General features: G+C 44.6%; 1 protein-coding gene and 1 long non-coding RNA gene across 2 annotated transcripts; both read left to right on the plus strand.

The window, feature by feature from the left end:
- The first annotated feature begins 1127 nt into the window (after window positions 1–1127).
- On the plus strand, window positions 1128–3977 carry GPR12 (G protein-coupled receptor 12). The gene is made up of 2 exons (XM_083500934.1): window positions 1128–1508; window positions 2370–3977. Exon 2 carries the CDS (start codon window positions 2385–2387, stop codon window positions 3387–3389), a length of 1005 nt encoding a protein of 334 aa, XP_083357060.1. The 5' UTR covers window positions 1128–1508; window positions 2370–2384; the 3' UTR covers window positions 3390–3977.
- A 1813-nt stretch (window positions 3978–5790) lies between these two features.
- Window positions 5791–8202, plus strand: LOC310704956. Its single transcript, XR_014525118.1, has 2 exons — window positions 5791–6400; window positions 6517–8202. It is a non-coding gene; the product is annotated as an uncharacterized lncRNA (long non-coding RNA).
- Window positions 8203–17172: the final 8970 nt, after the last annotated feature.

The following is a 17172-nucleotide window of genomic DNA, read 5'->3' on the forward strand; positions in this document are numbered from 1 at the left end:
TGAAGACAGCATTCTACAGTTGGGGAGCCACCACTGAAAAGTCCTATTCTTATTTTGCCACCCTCTGGACCTCACTGCAAGAAGGAACACGGATGCACACAATGGTACCTTGCTGCTCTTTAATTCTGCCATTTTTTCAAAGCCACTTTTTTTTGTAGCCTGGTTCCAACCGATGGGCCTACAAGCCTTAAGAAGAAGCAAAGCAGATCCTGCTCACCCCTCTGTTGCTCATGTCTGCCCTAGGCAGGGAAGAATGAAAGAGTGCTGGAAGTGAGCTGCGCCTACAAACTACTTTTCCCGCCGATGTCTCTTTTTCATTTCTGGCGGGTGGGGGGCAGCTGTAGCTATTCAAAGGGAAAGGAAGGCACTCTGCACATGCACAAGGTCACCTTCCCAGGAATCACTGCATCATACATGACCGAAGGCGGGTCTGCCAGCAGCTGCCTCCTGACCAGTTTATGGCAGAGGCGATTTCCCATGGACTGCAAGATCAAACACATCCATTCTGAAGGAAATCAGCCCTGAGTGCTCACTGGAAGGACAGGTCCTGAGGCTGAGGCTCCAATACTTTGGCCACTTCATGAGAAGACTCCCTGGAAAAGACCCTGATGTTGGGAAAGATGGAGGGCACAAGGAGAAGGGGAGGACAGAGGACGAGATGGTTGGACAGTGTTCTCGAAGCTACCAGCATGAGTTTGACCAAACTGCGGGAGGCAGTGGAAGACAGGAGTGCCTGGCGTGCTCTGGTCCATGGGGTCACGAAGAGTCGGACATGACTAAACGACTAAACAACAGCAATTTCTCCAGGCAGAGGGATGAGGGTCTGAAGCAAGAGCAGCAGTGAGAAGGGAGCAGCGGTGAGAAGGGAGGCGGCAGGGAGAGCCAGTGTGGTTTACTGGTTAGAGCGCGAGAGTAAGACCTGGGAGACGCCGGTTCCAATCCCCACTCGGGGCCTAAGCGGTTGGAGAAAAAGCGGGATAAAAAAGCAGAACATAAAATGTGGCCGGAGCGGACTAGGGAATCGAGGCAGGAACGTCGGCCGGGTCCAAAGCGCCCAAAGGCGGCGCTTGCGCACTGGAGAGCAGCAGGTGTCTACCAACGCGCCGCCTCTGCGGAGCCGCCAGCCGGCCTTTTCCGCCACGCGGCTCACGTGGTGCCCCGCTCGGCGGGAGAGAGAGAGAGAGGCGCGCCTTCTCCTTTCCCGCGCGTGCTCGCGCCCCCTCCTCCTCCGCTCCCCGCCCCTAGATGCGCCAGGCGGCCGCGTGCACGGAGAGGGGGGCGCTTCCCACCTGCGCTCCTTCTCTCTGCAAAGCCCCGAGCCTGGAGCTGGCGCGGCGACGGCTGCCTGCCTGCCTGCCTCGCTCCTTGCCTGCCTGCCTTCCACTTGCCTGCGCCGCGCAAACAATGAGCATGCATGAAGCGGCGGCGGCGGCGGCAGCAAGTCTAGCTGCATAGAAAGGAAGCGGGAATCCTCCTCCTCCTCCTCTTCTTCCAGAGGAGAAGCCAAGGTGACCACCGCGCAAGAGGGCTCGTCTCGCTCTCCTGACTGTGTTGTGATCATATATCTATCTGTGTGTCTGTGTGCCATCCATCTCCTCCATGCGTCTGCCCGGGTGGGGAGGTTATGCCGATAGCCGCCCCCGTCACCCTGCATGACATTTTCCTTTCCCCCCTTTTATGTTTACCTGCCCCCCCCTCCTCACTCCGGTTTCCCCCGCTGCCAGGGTTTTTCAGCATCAGTGCCTCCAAGATCTATTTAAGCCCTGGGTGCTGATAGGCTGCCCTCCCCACTGTATTGGGACTTGCGAGACTTCTTTTCTCCTGTTAAATCGATTACATTTCAGGGCTCGCTGGTAATAAGCTCTCATGCCTGTTTGCAAGGTTACAGATTAACTAATTGCTCCGAAATGGTGGATGTGGATTTTTTATGCATCGAGCACCATGCTGCTTTTCGGTCTTTAAATAAAACTTGGGTGTCGTCTACGTGCGTGTGCTTTTAAAATCCTTATCTCCAACAGCTCTAGCCGTCGTATCGCATTTTATTATCGAGGGCAGGACCCTATATCTCTGCAATTGTCCTTAATTATTTTGATATGAAGGAGCAGGTGGGGGCAAGTGTTGCTCTGATCTCGTTTGCCTTCCTTTCATTTTCCTTTGAAATCCTGTTTCAAATCCATTGTGTTTCCTCTCACCACCCACATTTTGTACAGTCATGTTTATGTAATGGGTGCCTGCCCGGTAGATTTAGGCTGTTTTACGGCAGGTGGGGGAGGGAGGGGGCTATTTTTTATTTTTTAATTTTTTGCATGCTCCTTTAAAAGTGCTGTTTATCTGAGCAATAAAATGAAAAAATTGTCTTTTCGTTGAAGAGGACGGGTTTAAATATGAACGAAGACCCAACGGTTAATTTAACGTGGCTGCCTCCGGATCACTTAGAAGCCAGTCCGGCAGAGAATGTCACGGCTGCAGTCACCTCCCTGATTCCTGCCAGTGACCCAGAGCCAGAGTTCATAGTAAACCCCTGGGATATTGTCTTGTGTACTTCAGGAACCCTTATCTCCTGTGAAAATGCCGTGGTGGTCCTTATTATCTTCCATAATCCTAGTCTCCGTGCCCCTATGTTCCTCCTGATAGGAAGCCTGGCCTTGGCTGATCTCTTGGCAGGGATCGGATTGATCTTCAATTTTATCTTTGCCTACCTTCTCCAGTCGGAATCTACCAAGCTGGTCACGGTTGGACTGATCGTTGCCTCTTTCTCTGCCTCTGTCTGCAGCTTGCTGGCTATCACGGTTGACCGTTACCTCTCCCTCTATTATGCTTTGACTTACAATTCAGAGAGGACTGTCACTTTCACCTATATCATGCTGGTTCTGCTCTGGGGAGCTTCCATTTGTATCGGGCTGCTACCTATAATGGGCTGGAACTGCCTGAAAGACGAGTCCACCTGCAGTGTGATCCGGCCGCTCACTAAAAATAACGCGGCCATCCTTTCTGTCTCTTTCTTGCTCATGTTTGCTCTCATGCTCCAGCTGTACATTCAGATCTGCAAAATCGTGATGCGCCATGCCCATCAGATCGCCTTGCAGCACCACTTCCTGGCCACTTCCCACTATGTGACGACCCGAAAAGGAGTGTCCACCTTAGCCATTATCCTGGGGACCTTTGCCGCTTGCTGGATGCCTTTCACACTCTATTCTTTAATAGCCGACTACACCTATCCTTCAATATACACCTACGCGACTCTCCTCCCGGCCACGTACAATTCCATCATCAACCCTGTAATATATGCTTTCCGAAACCAAGAAATCCAAAAGGCACTTTGGCTCATTTGCTGCGGCTGCATTCCTTCCAACCTTTCGGCACGGGCGAGATCTCCGAGCGATGTTTGATTAAGAGAGAGGACGGACGTTCATTTAGCGTTGTGTTACATGGCTTTGCTGCTTTCATTGCATTGTACATAACAGATTCACACTCGAGCCACAGGGAGTATTGACCTTTTTTAAAGAAAGGGAGGAAAGGAAAGGAAAACCCTGTTGACCCAAATAAACCATGTTGTGCAGTTTCAGGTTCATGCCTAAAAGCTAAATCACCTCTTTGCCAACTTTTGAGTGTTGCTTATATTCTGCTCTTGTTGGGGATGGGGAACTAATTCCCTTAGATCCAACTATTTCTCCCAGGCTTCACCATATCAGTTGAAAGGGGATGTTAGATGTAGATCTGATTTCTCCCTATGAGAGAAAGTTGCCCATGTGCACCACTTGCAAGAACCCACTTGCACCAAAATGTAAGACGAGGTACATATAGAGTTCCTGTTCAGGAGCAAGCAAGTCCACAACCCAACTTACTTGGGAAACAATTTCATTAACTTTAATAAGACTAGGTAAAGGTAAAGGGAGCCCTGACTGTTAGGTCCAGTCACGGATGACTCTAGGGTTGTGGCGCTCATCTCGCATTATTGGCCGAGGGAGCCGGCGTACAGCTTCCGGGTCATGTGGCCGGCATAACTAAGCCGCTTCTGGCGAAACAGAGTAGCACACGGAAACACTGTTTACCTTCCCACTGGAGCAGTACCTATTTATCTACTTGCACTTTGACGTGCTTTCGAACTGCTAGGTTGGCAGGAGTAGGAACCAAGCAACAGGAGCTCACCCCGTCATGGGGATTCGAACCGCCGACCTTCTGATCGGCAAGCCCTAGGCTCTGTGGTTTAACCCACAGCGCTACTCAAGTCTTAATAAGACTAGTCCAGAGTAAATGGGTTTTGAATTCGTCTCTCTCTCTCTCTATTGTTTCTGATGTATTTAAGAGACACAGATCTACAGACTTGCATTTTAGGACACAAGCAAATGACATTCAATGAGAGTTACACATGAGGTGGACTGTGGTCAAGAGATAGTCATCCGCAACAGGAACTAGTGGCTTGAGATAGCAGACTGGGGTGTACACAGTGGCCTGCAGCGGTGCTGAGATTTCACCACCACACAGTTTCATGTGGATGCCTACATAGGATGACTTCCTTCCGGATCCTGGTGTTGGAGGAAGGACATGCCAATGTATATCCACATCAGATGCACGTGTTTGGTTCCTGTTCTATGAAGGGAAGCCGTGCAGAGAAGTTTGCCTAAAATGTGACCTCGGAAGTTGCATTGTTTCCCAGAAATCTCTAAATGAGCAAAAAAATTGTCTTTCCCCCAGTTGTTTACGCAACTGAGACCAGTTATGCTGCTTTTTTCTTTTTAGTATTATGAAAACCCCATCCCTTTTGGTCTTCAGCCTAGTTCACATATAAGCATAAGCTAAACCATGGGTTAGTGTAAGTATGCAGGTTCCCAGAGAAGAGATGGTAGCTGTTGTGCTCCTCTTCTGGTCCTCCTCCTGCTGCACTGCCAAGAGCTAAGCCATGGTTTGGCTTAGCATGTCATCTGAACCCTGGAGCTGAGGTTTGTCCTGCTTCAGGCAAACCATTAGTTTTAACTGGTGCTCCCCCCCCCTAGAAAAATAGGTACTGGTACTCACCATGAAGTCATTGCAGTAAGTGCCACACTTTTTAACAACAACAACAGAGGTGCCGGTATTGTGTACCCTTGAGAACCCCCTGGGGGGAAAAGCACCAGTTTTAACCAATATTTCTTTTTGGGGGGTTTACAGCTTGTGGTTTGTCTTGGGAGAGCAAGCAATGATCCCATGTGTGGATAACACACCAAGCCAAAGAATAGCTTAGCTCAAAGCAGTGCAGCAGGACGAGAACAAGGGGAAGAGTGCAGAGAGTCTCTCAAGAACCTTTGCAGTTGTGCCAACCCAAGGTTTGGCTTACCTTATGTGTGAACTGAAGAGTGGGCAAGAATCATTAACTCACATTTCCATTAATGCTAACCAGGCTGCAAATCCAACAGAAATCTTCAATAGCTCCATTAGTGCTTGTGTTTATGATTATGCACCCTAGACAGCTGATTTGCAATAACTAAGACTGTTATACAGCAATAAAGCACAGAATGCTCTGTTTTTACAACAGATTAATTTTTTTCAGCCAGCCTTGCAGTTAGCCACTTGCCCACTCACATTTGGTGAGTAATGATTTCTTCTGATCACATAGCTTGCCAAACCCACTTCTGTGACGCTTAAAATACACGATGGCAGGCACATAGGCTGGTGGGAAAAAAATTGGTGGGGCTGGTACCGTATTTTTCACTCTATAACACGCACCCGACCATAACATGCACGTAGTTTTTAGAGGAGGAAAATCCGTAGGCATGTCACCCATAGGCATTCCCTCCATAACACGCACAGACATTTCCCCTTACTTTCTAGGAGGAAAAAAGTGAGTGTTATGGTGCAAAAAATACGGTAATTTTTTTAAAAAAAATATTCATCTTCAAGGCTGCAAGAACAATTCAATGAAACAACAGGCTTTAAATTCAGCATCTCAACCCAGGACAGCTTGGTAAGATTTGTCACTGACATTTGTATGTGTTTTACATGAGACACACTTTGTTCTGCTCTGGCCTCCAGTTCTGAAATCTGACATTTTCATGTTTGAGTGCATGAGCTCAGATTGTCATTCCGAATAATGAAATGCGCGCGAAACATTTTTTTTTTTAAAAAAAAACATTTTCTAGTGACTCCCCCCCAGTTTTGAAGCACAATACTGTATTCATATAATTCCATTTCATTTCAGGATATTAGTTCTAGTGTGAAAGATGGAGGTTATTGTAATGAATAGTTAAGCGATGGGCTGTAATGCAAGACAACGTGTTCTTGTTTTCTGCACCTGGAAACATTTATGAGGGGGATGTTCATGCCAGAAAGGGTATTGTAAGTTTTGGATTATAAAAAAATCTATAAAAAGTAAAAATAAAATAAAAAATATGCAGTATTTTCATGTGGACTTAAGAATGCAGTGGTTTTCAGCCTGTGGTCTTGCAGATGGTGGGCTTCAACATCTGTCAACCCCAACCAGCATGACCAATGGTTAGCAATGATGGGAGCTGTAGTCCAATAGCTTCTGGAGGGCCACAGGTTGCCCACTACTGCTTTACTGGTAGCTTGGCCTGTTTTAATGAAATGTAGGCATTTGTATTGCTTTCTGAGCCAAGGAGGGGAGATTCTTAGGGAATGAATCCATGAAAGGCCCAGCCATAGACATCTCTGCCCTATTTCCCAAGCCATCAGAGGGGAGCAAATCTGGGTTTTCTGGCTAGGAAGGGGAATATCTGAGCAGTTCTGCGGAACTCGAATGGGAGCCTCTTTTCTCTTTTATTCTAATTGAGACTCTGTGCCTTTAATAAAGGGGCAGCCAATGTGGTTCCCTCTGGATGTTGTGACCTCCAAGTCCCATCCTCCTTGACCACTGACCATGTTGATGGTGGCTGATGGCAGCTGGAATTCAGAACATCTGAAGGTCACCATGTTGGCTGCCCCTTCTTTAACAGCGGCACGCAGAAATTCGACAAAATGCAGCTCCCCCATTATTGCATCCGTCTGCCAGGCAAAGCGGCTCCTGTTGAATGTCTGGCTGTTGCAGAGCAATTCGAAGCACCAAACCTCTGTCAGGGAAAAGCTGGCAAGCATTCGGAGTGGCCAAGGAGTAGAGCTGACTCAAAACCCAGGAATGGTTGGGGAGAGGAGAAGGGAATGGAACTGCTTGCGGGGGTGGGGTGCAATATAATGGGGAGCAAAAACCTCTGACCTTGGACCCAGAATGTCTCCCCAAGAGTGTGGTTGCTATGCATTGACAGGAGTTTACACATCTTCTGAATGTCAAAGCGATATACCTTATTGTTTCAGTGACGTCTCTCTGTATAAATCCATTACCTTTCCTTTGTGAAAAAAGAAATATTGAAAGTTATATTTTAAAAAAGCACTGTATGGTATATATTGATGCAAGAATATTCCACATTGCTGACACTGTATCTTACTAATCAAAGGGCTGATTCAATCTTATGGGTTTGTTGTAGCACAAACTTCTTGTGCAGTAGGAATTATTGCCTTGTTTTTCGGTTGGGGAGCTTTCTAGCCTAGCCTCCTGTCTGGGGTGCTAAACTTTCTCACTTGTGGCGCTGTTTTCGCAGGGAGAACTGTCAACAGAACAACTCAGTGGAAAGTTGAGGTGGTACAAACACTTTGTCCAAGCTGTACCTCCTCAGTGAAACTTGTTTGAATCGGTCCATGCTCCCTGTCTTATCATGTGGCTATTTTGACGACTGTGGCTTTTGTGGCACATTTCTGTGGTTTTTAACAATTTGTAAGCTAAACACAGAACAGAATTTCATGTGTGTGCATAGGTCTCGTTTTGTCTGAGGCCGTAGGGGTTTCAATTGCAATAACTTAGTTTTTATGCCAAATGTAAACTATCTTGTTTAAAGTTTTAATTTGTAAAACTACAAGGACTTATCAAGACTGGTGTACTGAACACCGCTGTTTCTTCCAGACTCATCAGATGGGTAGATCTGAGCAACAATCTACATCTCAAAATACTATAATGTGTTTCTTTGTCTACATTTGTATATTAAGGCAATTCTGATTGTCTCCAGGTGCCCACTATTAATAAGGAAGCATCTCCTAATGTGTTCTAGAACGAATGCTCTTGGTTTTTATACAAAGTGTATACAATGTATGACAACTACGTGTTAGGCTTGTTTGCTAAAATGAAAAAGTCAATTTATTTTGATTGTATTGCCCTAGTAAAACAAAGAAAGAATCTTGTTCAAATGTTGCCAAAACCACTTCTTGTTCTCTCTGTCTTTCTCTAACATGCCCAGGAGTCTGATGTGTTCAGTGTGCAAACTTGTGTAGCTGCCTCCTTGCCTAGGACAAGTAAGAATCCCTCTCAGCTGACCAGAGAGGAAAGCTTCTATAAATTGGATAATAACTGGTTCTTTTATTTTACTATCCCTTTCTTTCAAAGCATGACTTTGTTTGAATGTAACACTAAACCCTGGTTTGGATGTAACGTGCCCTTATTCCCTCCAGTCCCACCAAATATCACAAACTGGGAAACTGCAGCAATTTATTATTAGTAGTACTATTAGTATTATTTTACATATGCTACCTAGACACAATTTGTACGAATGTAGTGGACAAATGTGCCATTTCCTCTGGGGCCAAAAGCACCAATTCTTAGAACTCTCTCTCTCTCTTTTTTTTTTAAGAAAGTGATTGTCAATGCTCTCCTATTAAGACAACCATGAAATTTTTCACGCGTCAGTGTATATCCGTCCATCCCTCCAAGTTACATGAAGATTATCAAGTATATTTTGTAATATATGCAAAGAAGATTATTTTAATCTGAGGAGAAGAGGTTCTGTAGACCTGTGCACTAGGGTTTGTTTCTGTAGGCCAGTTCTAGTGCCTGTGTGGGTTGTAAACAGCTCCTGGGTGTAAGTTAGACACATGAGTACAACCAGCACCATTGCCCACTGCACATAGATCTCTAAATGCAAATCAGAAATGTGCTTGCTGTGAAAAAGAGATGGAGCAATGCCATGAGAGGGGCTTACTCACATTGAATTTTTGCATTAAAAGATACATATGGGAGTCTTTGGGGGGAAGAAATATGAGCCCAAGGATCATGAGCTAGCACGATGTGAGCTGTGCATCCTTTACTCTGCACTGTGTGTACAGTACTCATTTTAAATACAAAGTCTCAGCAGGTTATAAAAGGAGAAACTCCTTTTTCTTACCAGCTGAGTCTTTCAGCCTGTTGAGAGTGACTAAGAGCCTTTGCAGCACTGTGTATCCCCAGATGTTCAAAAGCATGAGTCACATCTTGATTTTTAAAGTACTGTATTTATATATGCGAGTTTCTTTTCACTTGACCCTCTTTTCTGTTGCTGTTTCCTTCGGGCTGCTTTCTAGCCCCCCTCGTGTTTTAGAGAAGTGGCCAGCAAATAGCTGCCAGGGTGCTTGACTATTGGCACAAACGGTTGACATAAGGTTGACAGAACATATCTCTGCCCTGCAGAGAGGAGAGCCCTCGCAAGGTGGCTTACCGTGAAAATGTTAAAAAGCATTCCGCAAGCGAAAGAAATGCCGTCAGGTTTACAAGAGGGATTGATTTCTTGAAATATTTATAGCTTGCTTTCTGATTAAAAGTCTCTGAGGCAGCTAATAAAACGTATCAAAAAGCAACATGGAATCGTTTCTAAAAGCATACTACTTCTTTCAAATACTCAATAAAAACTAGTCAATGCAGCAGAACTACAGGGTGAGGTGGTGGGAGGAAATTGGGGCAGTCCAAAAGCCCCCTGGAAGAGAGGAACCTTGACCATCTAGACGCCTTAACTAAAAGCCAATGAGAAAGGAGCAAAGCAAGCATCTCTAGGGAGGGAGTTTTGGAACTTTGGGGCCACCATAGAGAAAGCCCTGTTCAGGGCCAGATTTAGGTTTGATGAGGCCCTAAGCTACTGAAGGTAATGGGGCCCTTTATATGTCCAGCTGTCCTTTGTCAACAACAAATTGTTGCTTTTTTGTGCGTTGAATATATGCTATATGGTAATTTATGGACCTAATAGGTTTCTAAAGCCACAGTGGGATCAAAATAAATAAATTATGTATTATATGGAACCAATCAGTAGGCATAAGACTCATACCCTTAGGCTATGCTGCCTGATCATCAGTCTACAAGCACTCTTTATTATTAGATAACAGGTACAACAGCTTGAACCCTTCAACTGTGCTGCATTGCAGTCTGCAGCTGCATGCTACATGTTGCCATGCAACCAGTCCATGCAGAATGTAGGCACCCTGTATATAGAAATGAGCAAACCAGTGTTTTTTTTAGGGAGCAGGCTAGCGGGTGGGCCCATTACTTACATCACAGGAGCCTACACAACACAAACAAAACACTGTTGCCTCTATGTAGGTTTTATTCTATTTGTTTTCTATCTTATATTTTGGAAATGTACATCCAGGGGTTTTATTCCTTTAAATTTGGGGGGGGGCGCAAGAGAGTGGGACCCTAAGCTATAGCTTGTTTAGATTATACATAAATCTGGCCCTGGCCCTGTCCTATGTCATCATGCAACATACATCATGTACTGGGGGTACACAAGGCAGAATGAATGCAAGTAACAGACCAGTCTCTCAGAATTTGCATTAAATGCATATTGAAAATACATGTTGAAGCATTCATATTGTACAAAGAGGTGTCATGGCCTCAGCCTGTACCTTGGGGAAAGATCATAGCTCAGTGGTAGAGCATCTGCTGTGTGTGCAGAAGGTTCTATCTTTGGTATCTCCAAGGAATGTCCCCTATCTGAATCCTGGGATAGCTACTGCTAGTCAATGTTGACAATACTGAGCTGGATGGACCAATTGTCTGAAACATTTGAAAGAAAGAAAAATGGGTCTGATCAGCCCTTGAATACCAAGTACTCTGACCTACAAAGGTGTGAAAAAAACAAAGGTGTGTTATGAACAAGAAGTAGAGCAGTAATGGAGGAGCAAAACGACACCTCAAGCAGCCCAAGCAGGCAGTGTATGGAAGTCCATTGTTTCTGCCCGCTGGTAGGGGTTGTGGGAATTCAGAGCATGAAAACAAATCCTGAATGAAACAGCTCGTATACATTTAAGTGCTTATTACATATCTAAAGTTGTTTCTTTGCATTCCACCCTTCGTAAAGGGTTCACAATAAGAGTTTACAATAAAGAACAATTATGTCGTTAACTGGCCGGTGATTGTTGAAGCATTTAATTTTGTGGGATTCACCCCTTGTGTTGAATTTATTCTGTTCTGATCTGTCTGGAACTATTTTACTTGTTTTGCAATTGTAACGGTTTGATATTATTATTTTTTAATCATTGTATAATATATTGCTCCAACCAGTGCTGGGGACTTCCAGTGCAGGGCAGGTAAGAAATCAAATGAATAAATAAAATACTAGCAACCAAGAGAGCGACACAGTCAAGAGGCAGTCAACACAGCCAAGCGTGTGATGTGCTATAAACAGCCCAGGTGAATTCTGATTATTAAAAGCAGCCGATGACATGAAAACCGGTCAAGGTCACATCCACAGACATGCCTTCTCAGCAGTATTGAATTGCTTTTGAATCTCAATTTCTCTTTCCCCGCTCCCATTTTTTTATTAAACTATGTTGAGATTTTTAAATGATTTTTTACAGAGGAAAAGGCAACGATACTTTTAAAAAAAAAGAAACAAGGCAGAAAGCCCCTACATATCCAGGTCTTTGACTCCTGGCCATCACAATTCTTAGGATATTGTGCTCCAGGTCGTTTTCATGCAATCTGCCACTGCCCTCAGGAGCTGGGTCCTTGCATCCATTTCCTTGATTTGCACCCCACTTCCAGGTGTCTTCAAATAAAAGTGCTTGTTAAATCAATGCTGCATCCTTTAACTTGTGTTGTTTAAAATATTGCAGTGCTCCCTGACCATTCTCTCTTCTGCACTGTACTAAGCAGGAATCCAGGGAGCACAATAGATAATCAGCACCTTGGACAGCTCCTAGATGTCATCTTGCACTGGCAAGCATTCCTCTTGGCCAAACCTCCCAGGTTCTGCCCACTTCCTGAAGAGTGGAGAATCAGACCAGGGTAGTTTTCCAGCCTGGAGTTTAGCATTCAGTTGTTTTTGGCCATCTCCTGCCATGAGCATGGTCTGTGTCAGTCAGCAGCCACTTGATAATGTGAGGCCCCTGGTGTAAAAGGGGTCAGTTTTTCAGGGTGTGCTGTTGCTGGGGATCCCAGGGGTCTCGGACTTAAGAAGACCAAGGCTGAGAGGCTCCTAACCAGGCTTGGTGTTGTGTCCTGGGTCTGGGTTCAACATCTGCTCAGCTGGTACCACTGTCCCTTCTGATTCAGCTGTTTCTTTCTCTGTGTCTGGAAACTGGCTGCTCTTTGGGGTTGGCAACTCAGCTGATTTTTTTTAAAAAATGCATCAGTCTGTTAGTTCACTATGAACACCTTACTAATCTCTTCTACTAATACTGGTGGGGGGGGTTGGGGGGGAGGCGTTTCTGCCCCTGCGCAATCTTGATTTAATGGAATCCTGTCAAGGTTGCCACCTCACTTTTCACACTGCATAATCTCTGGTGTGTGCCTGAGTTCAGCAGCAGACAGAATTGCAAGCAGCCCATCATTCTTAGAAGAGGTGGTGCAGATATGTGTATAGTTCAGCAGCACAAAGATTAGTATTTGGACAAGAAGGATTGAGTTGAAATGAGAGTGTGGGTGGTATTACCAAGATTGCTTGTAGCACCCCAGGGAAAACAATTATGCAGCTGCATTCCTCTACAAAGCTAACTGGGAGCAAGTTCCATTGAATAGACATGAACAGGATTGCACTGTGATGCTTTTTTATTTACTGTACACATCTCTTTCATTGCACAGAGCTGCAGTGAAATTTTCATTTTAGTCTCAAATTATGTTTTTCTGAGGTAGGAAGTTATTTTTATGGTTTTCGCAGAAAAAGGTATGAATAGCATTAATATGTAACTAGACGCTTCCCCTTAAAATGACTACATGCATTTTAGAACTGTCGCTGTGCTGCTTCTTACAGGAGGTTTATATAAGATGTTTGTGTTTTCATAATAAAATTCATATTGGATTATATAAACAAAGCACAGTGAGGAATTTGTCTTAAGGTGTTTTGCAAAACAAGGTGAAGAAGAAGAAGAAGAAGAGTTTGGATTTGATATCCCGCCTTTCACCCCCTTTAAGGAGTCTCAAAGCGGCTAACATTCTCCTTTCCCTTCCTCCCCCACAACAAACACTCTGTGAGGTGAGTGAGGCTGAGAGACTTCAGAGAAGTGTGACTGGCCCAAGGTCACCCAGCAGCTGCACGTGGAGGAGCAGGGAAGCAAACCCAGTTCACCAGATTACGTGACTACCGCTCTTAACCACTACACCACACTGGTGAAATGCAAGCTCCAATCTTATGTACACGTCTTTGGAAGTAAGACCAAATGTACCTAAGCAAATGTGCTTAGGGTTGGATTGGCAGCCTTCCAGCCTATATCATTCCTCATTTTGCAACAGAAAACTGGTTTTCACATCATTGGGAGGAACCAGTGCTGTGGAACTATTCATTCTACTGAGTAGAATTTACTTCATTTTTATTTTTTAATATTGTTTTTATTTATTTTCATGGTACAAAAGATAAATTTTGAGAAAACAACTGTTACAACAGTAAGCAACAAATAACGTGTCTCCCCAACTCCACCTGTCTCTGGGTTTTGGATTTTTTGTCAGAACGTTCTCAGAGGGTTAGAGTAGGGTCACATGTGTCCACAGCCCTTAGCCTTAACACCGGCTCACCACAGGGTTGCGTGTTGAGTCCCCTGCTCTATGCTCTCTATACGTATGACTGTACAGCCATCTACTCCAGCAACAAAATCATCAAGTTTGCTGATGATACTACGGTGGTGGGGCTCATTTCAGGAGGGGATGAGTCCGCCTATCGGGACGAGGTGGAGCGGCTCTGTGTTTGGTGTGGAGAGAACAATCTGGCTCTTAATACGGCTAAGACCAAGGAATTGGTGGTGGACTACAGGGAAAAAAAGGCGGACATTCAGCCCTTGTATATCAGCGGGGAACGGGTGGAGAGGGTGGCGGAATTCAGGTTTTTGGGAGTGACTATGGATCAGGGCATGACTTGGAGCGCAAATACCACTGCTCTGGTGAAGAAGGCCCAGCAGAGAATTTATTTCCTCAGACTTTTAAAAAAGAACAATCTGAGTGAGAGACTGCTGGTGTCCTTCTACCGAGGCTCCATAGAGAGCATACTTACATACTGTATTTGTGCTTGGTTCTCCAGTTGTACAGCTAGGGAGAGGAAGGTGCTCCAGAAGGTCATAACCACAGCCCCAAGGATTATTGGTCACCCTCTCCCACCTTTGGAAGAACTGTACGGTTCCCGTTGCCTTAGGAAAGCAAACAACATCCTGCAGGATCCATCTCACCCGGGATACAGTCTGTTTGCACTACTGCCTTCTGGCAGGAGGTATAGAAACATCAAGTCAAGGACAAATAGACTGAAAAACAGCTTCTATCCAAGAGCTGTGGCCTTTTTGAATGCTGTAACTCGATAGTGAGACCTGGGAGTTTGGTGGGTGTGGGTGTGGGTGTGGTTGGAAGGTGGTTTGTTTGGTTGTTGCTGTTGTTTTGCTTTTGTTGTTTTTAAGGGATGGCATCCAATTTCATTGCACTTGTGCAATATTGCACTAGTGTAATGACAATAAAGAATCTATCTATCTATCTATCTATAAAATACATGTGATGTGTTAAAGTTTCATTTGAAGAGACCACGCCACATGAGCACTGGTTGGATTCCGTCCTGCATTCAATATACATTTGCCATATGTTATAAAAGGAATTTGGATTGTGTTTGCTCTTTGCCACTCTCACCTGGCATGTTAGTTTCTCAGCCAAAGCTATTGACCATGCTCTGTTATACCAAGGATCAATGTTTGGCCCAACACCAGTTTTCCAACATATGGCTATCTCCATATGGACATCAGTCAATAGGAAGGTTAAGAGGTCATCTTTAGGATAATCATGAGCAGACGGAATCCTAAGCCCAAGTAGTGCTAGTGCAGGGGGACATTTCAATAGTTTTGTTGTATATCAAGCTTATTTCTTTGAAGACAGTACTCCAGAAGGGTTTGGTGATGTCACAGCACCACCACATATGGAAATCTGTACCTTTGACTGTGCATCCCCTCTAACAATTGGGATTGACTTTTGTAGATATTTGGGATAGGTTCACTGGTGTATAATGCCACCTATGCAGAAGTTTTAATGAGGCTTCCCTTATTTTTGCAGAAACTGATTTCAACAGTCTCCCAGACCACAAAGCCATCTATTTTTCATTTGGTATTTGCACATCGAGGTCCATTTCCCATGGCATTTTTGTGTACAATAGATTGCCATATTCTAGTGTGATTAGAACTTTATAAATTGAGGAAGCTATGCCCTTAGAGTATAATTTACTTCTGAGCAAGCACATAGGGTTGCACAGTGAACCTCTTGTAAAGGCTTTCAGTAATTCATAACAGGTGCTTCTTAATTATGTTTTAGTTATAATAAGGGCAAGGCTGTATTTTTCATAAAAGAAATAATTGGAGAGTCTAAAGAATTAGGGCAGGATGGGATGGAAGTGGGAAGCTGTCTTTGTGCAATTCTCTTGGCTGAAAGGCTGTAACTTAACAATAGGACGTGATTATCTAATAACATCATCATCATCATTTATTCATACTGCGCCTTTTCCCCTGTTGGGATTCAAGGTGGCTTACAGATAAAAACAAGAACCCCTAAAAACATTAAAAGCCCCTTTGTTTAGGAAATTCTGCAAGTCAGTGTATGGTTACAAAGCCCAGTAGGTACACTTATCCTAACCTAACCCCTTTATAAAAGCATAGGGTGAGATCCATTTGTGACAGTCTGCTTGCATAATGGGGCTTCCTTGCCCTCCAGCCCTCTGTGCCCACACATCTACTCCAGAGTGTCTTCTAAGGAAAAGTCCTAAACCTTCAGAGTAGATTGGGAGTGCAGGGGAAACGGAGGAAGGAGGAGCCTTGTTGCACAAGCAGAGTCCCTGCTGATGCTACATTGAATCTCAGCCTTAGTTTTATTAACTTTTTCATTTTACAGTGATGGGCCGCTCTAGACTTGGCATGGTGGTGGTTGTGGCGCATATTGCAACTTGTCATTGACACAAAAAGAGTGCATTAGTGGTAGACAATCCACACATCATTCCACGTTCTCAATTGTTCTTCGATGCTTCCCTAATGTTACCATATGATTGCCATTTGGAGAGGCATTCTTGTGGTAAAACACAACAAAAGTGGGACGACAACAACAACGAAACACCCCAGGTTTGTGGTATGAAAAGTTACAGGATTTTAGCAGGGAACTCCATGGCATGCGTCCGTTGCAAGTGAAAGTAGCACAACTGCCCTGCATTGTTTGCAGTTCAAATGGTAGTGAAAACACAGTTGTGTATAACTGCCCCAATGGCATAATGAGCACAAATCAGGATGAATGTGCAATAAAAAGGACACTAATACATGCGAGATCATTTAGCCATCCCCTACAAAGTAAGAGTTGTGACCTTGCAACTTTGTCCAAGCGTGAGTTAGGGAGAGGGGAGGTAACTGCCAATCCAATTCACAATTCCCTTTCTTATCAATGGACATGTATTCATATGCACTAACTCCCTCCTACAAGTCGCAACATAACTCTGAGAGCATCAGACACAGGCTCATAATAAAATTACATGTTAAAATCGCCTGCCTGATTAGGTGGCTTGCTGAAAGAAAAGGGGTTTTAGCAGGTGCTGAAAGCACTCCAGTGAAAACGCCTGCTTAATATCAATAGGCAGGGAGTTCCAATAAGTAGTGCTGCCACACTACATAGATTCCTTGTCAGTCTAGAATGAACGTTATCTGGTACTTGTGAGTCTCATTGGAATCTTCCTTTGGCTGGGTGTTAAAGAAGAAGGGGGAATGGTATGGGGAAGGTAGATGTTCAAACAAGAGATGACTTGTACCCTCTTGCTTTCTTATTCTCAGTGTGCAAAGCTCTGCTGTTTGTATCCTATGTGAGTCACCGTAGCTGACATTCAGCGAGTCAGATTCAGAGGCGATGTGTCAGCAGAAGCTGCAAATATATATCTTTAGATAGATCCCTTACTGTTGATACTTTGCTAAGCAGTAATC

This window comes from Podarcis liolepis (genome assembly GCF_965112155.1).
Source record: "Podarcis liolepis genome assembly, chromosome: 4".
NCBI classification, from domain to species: domain Eukaryota; kingdom Metazoa; phylum Chordata; class Lepidosauria; order Squamata; family Lacertidae; genus Podarcis; species Podarcis liolepis.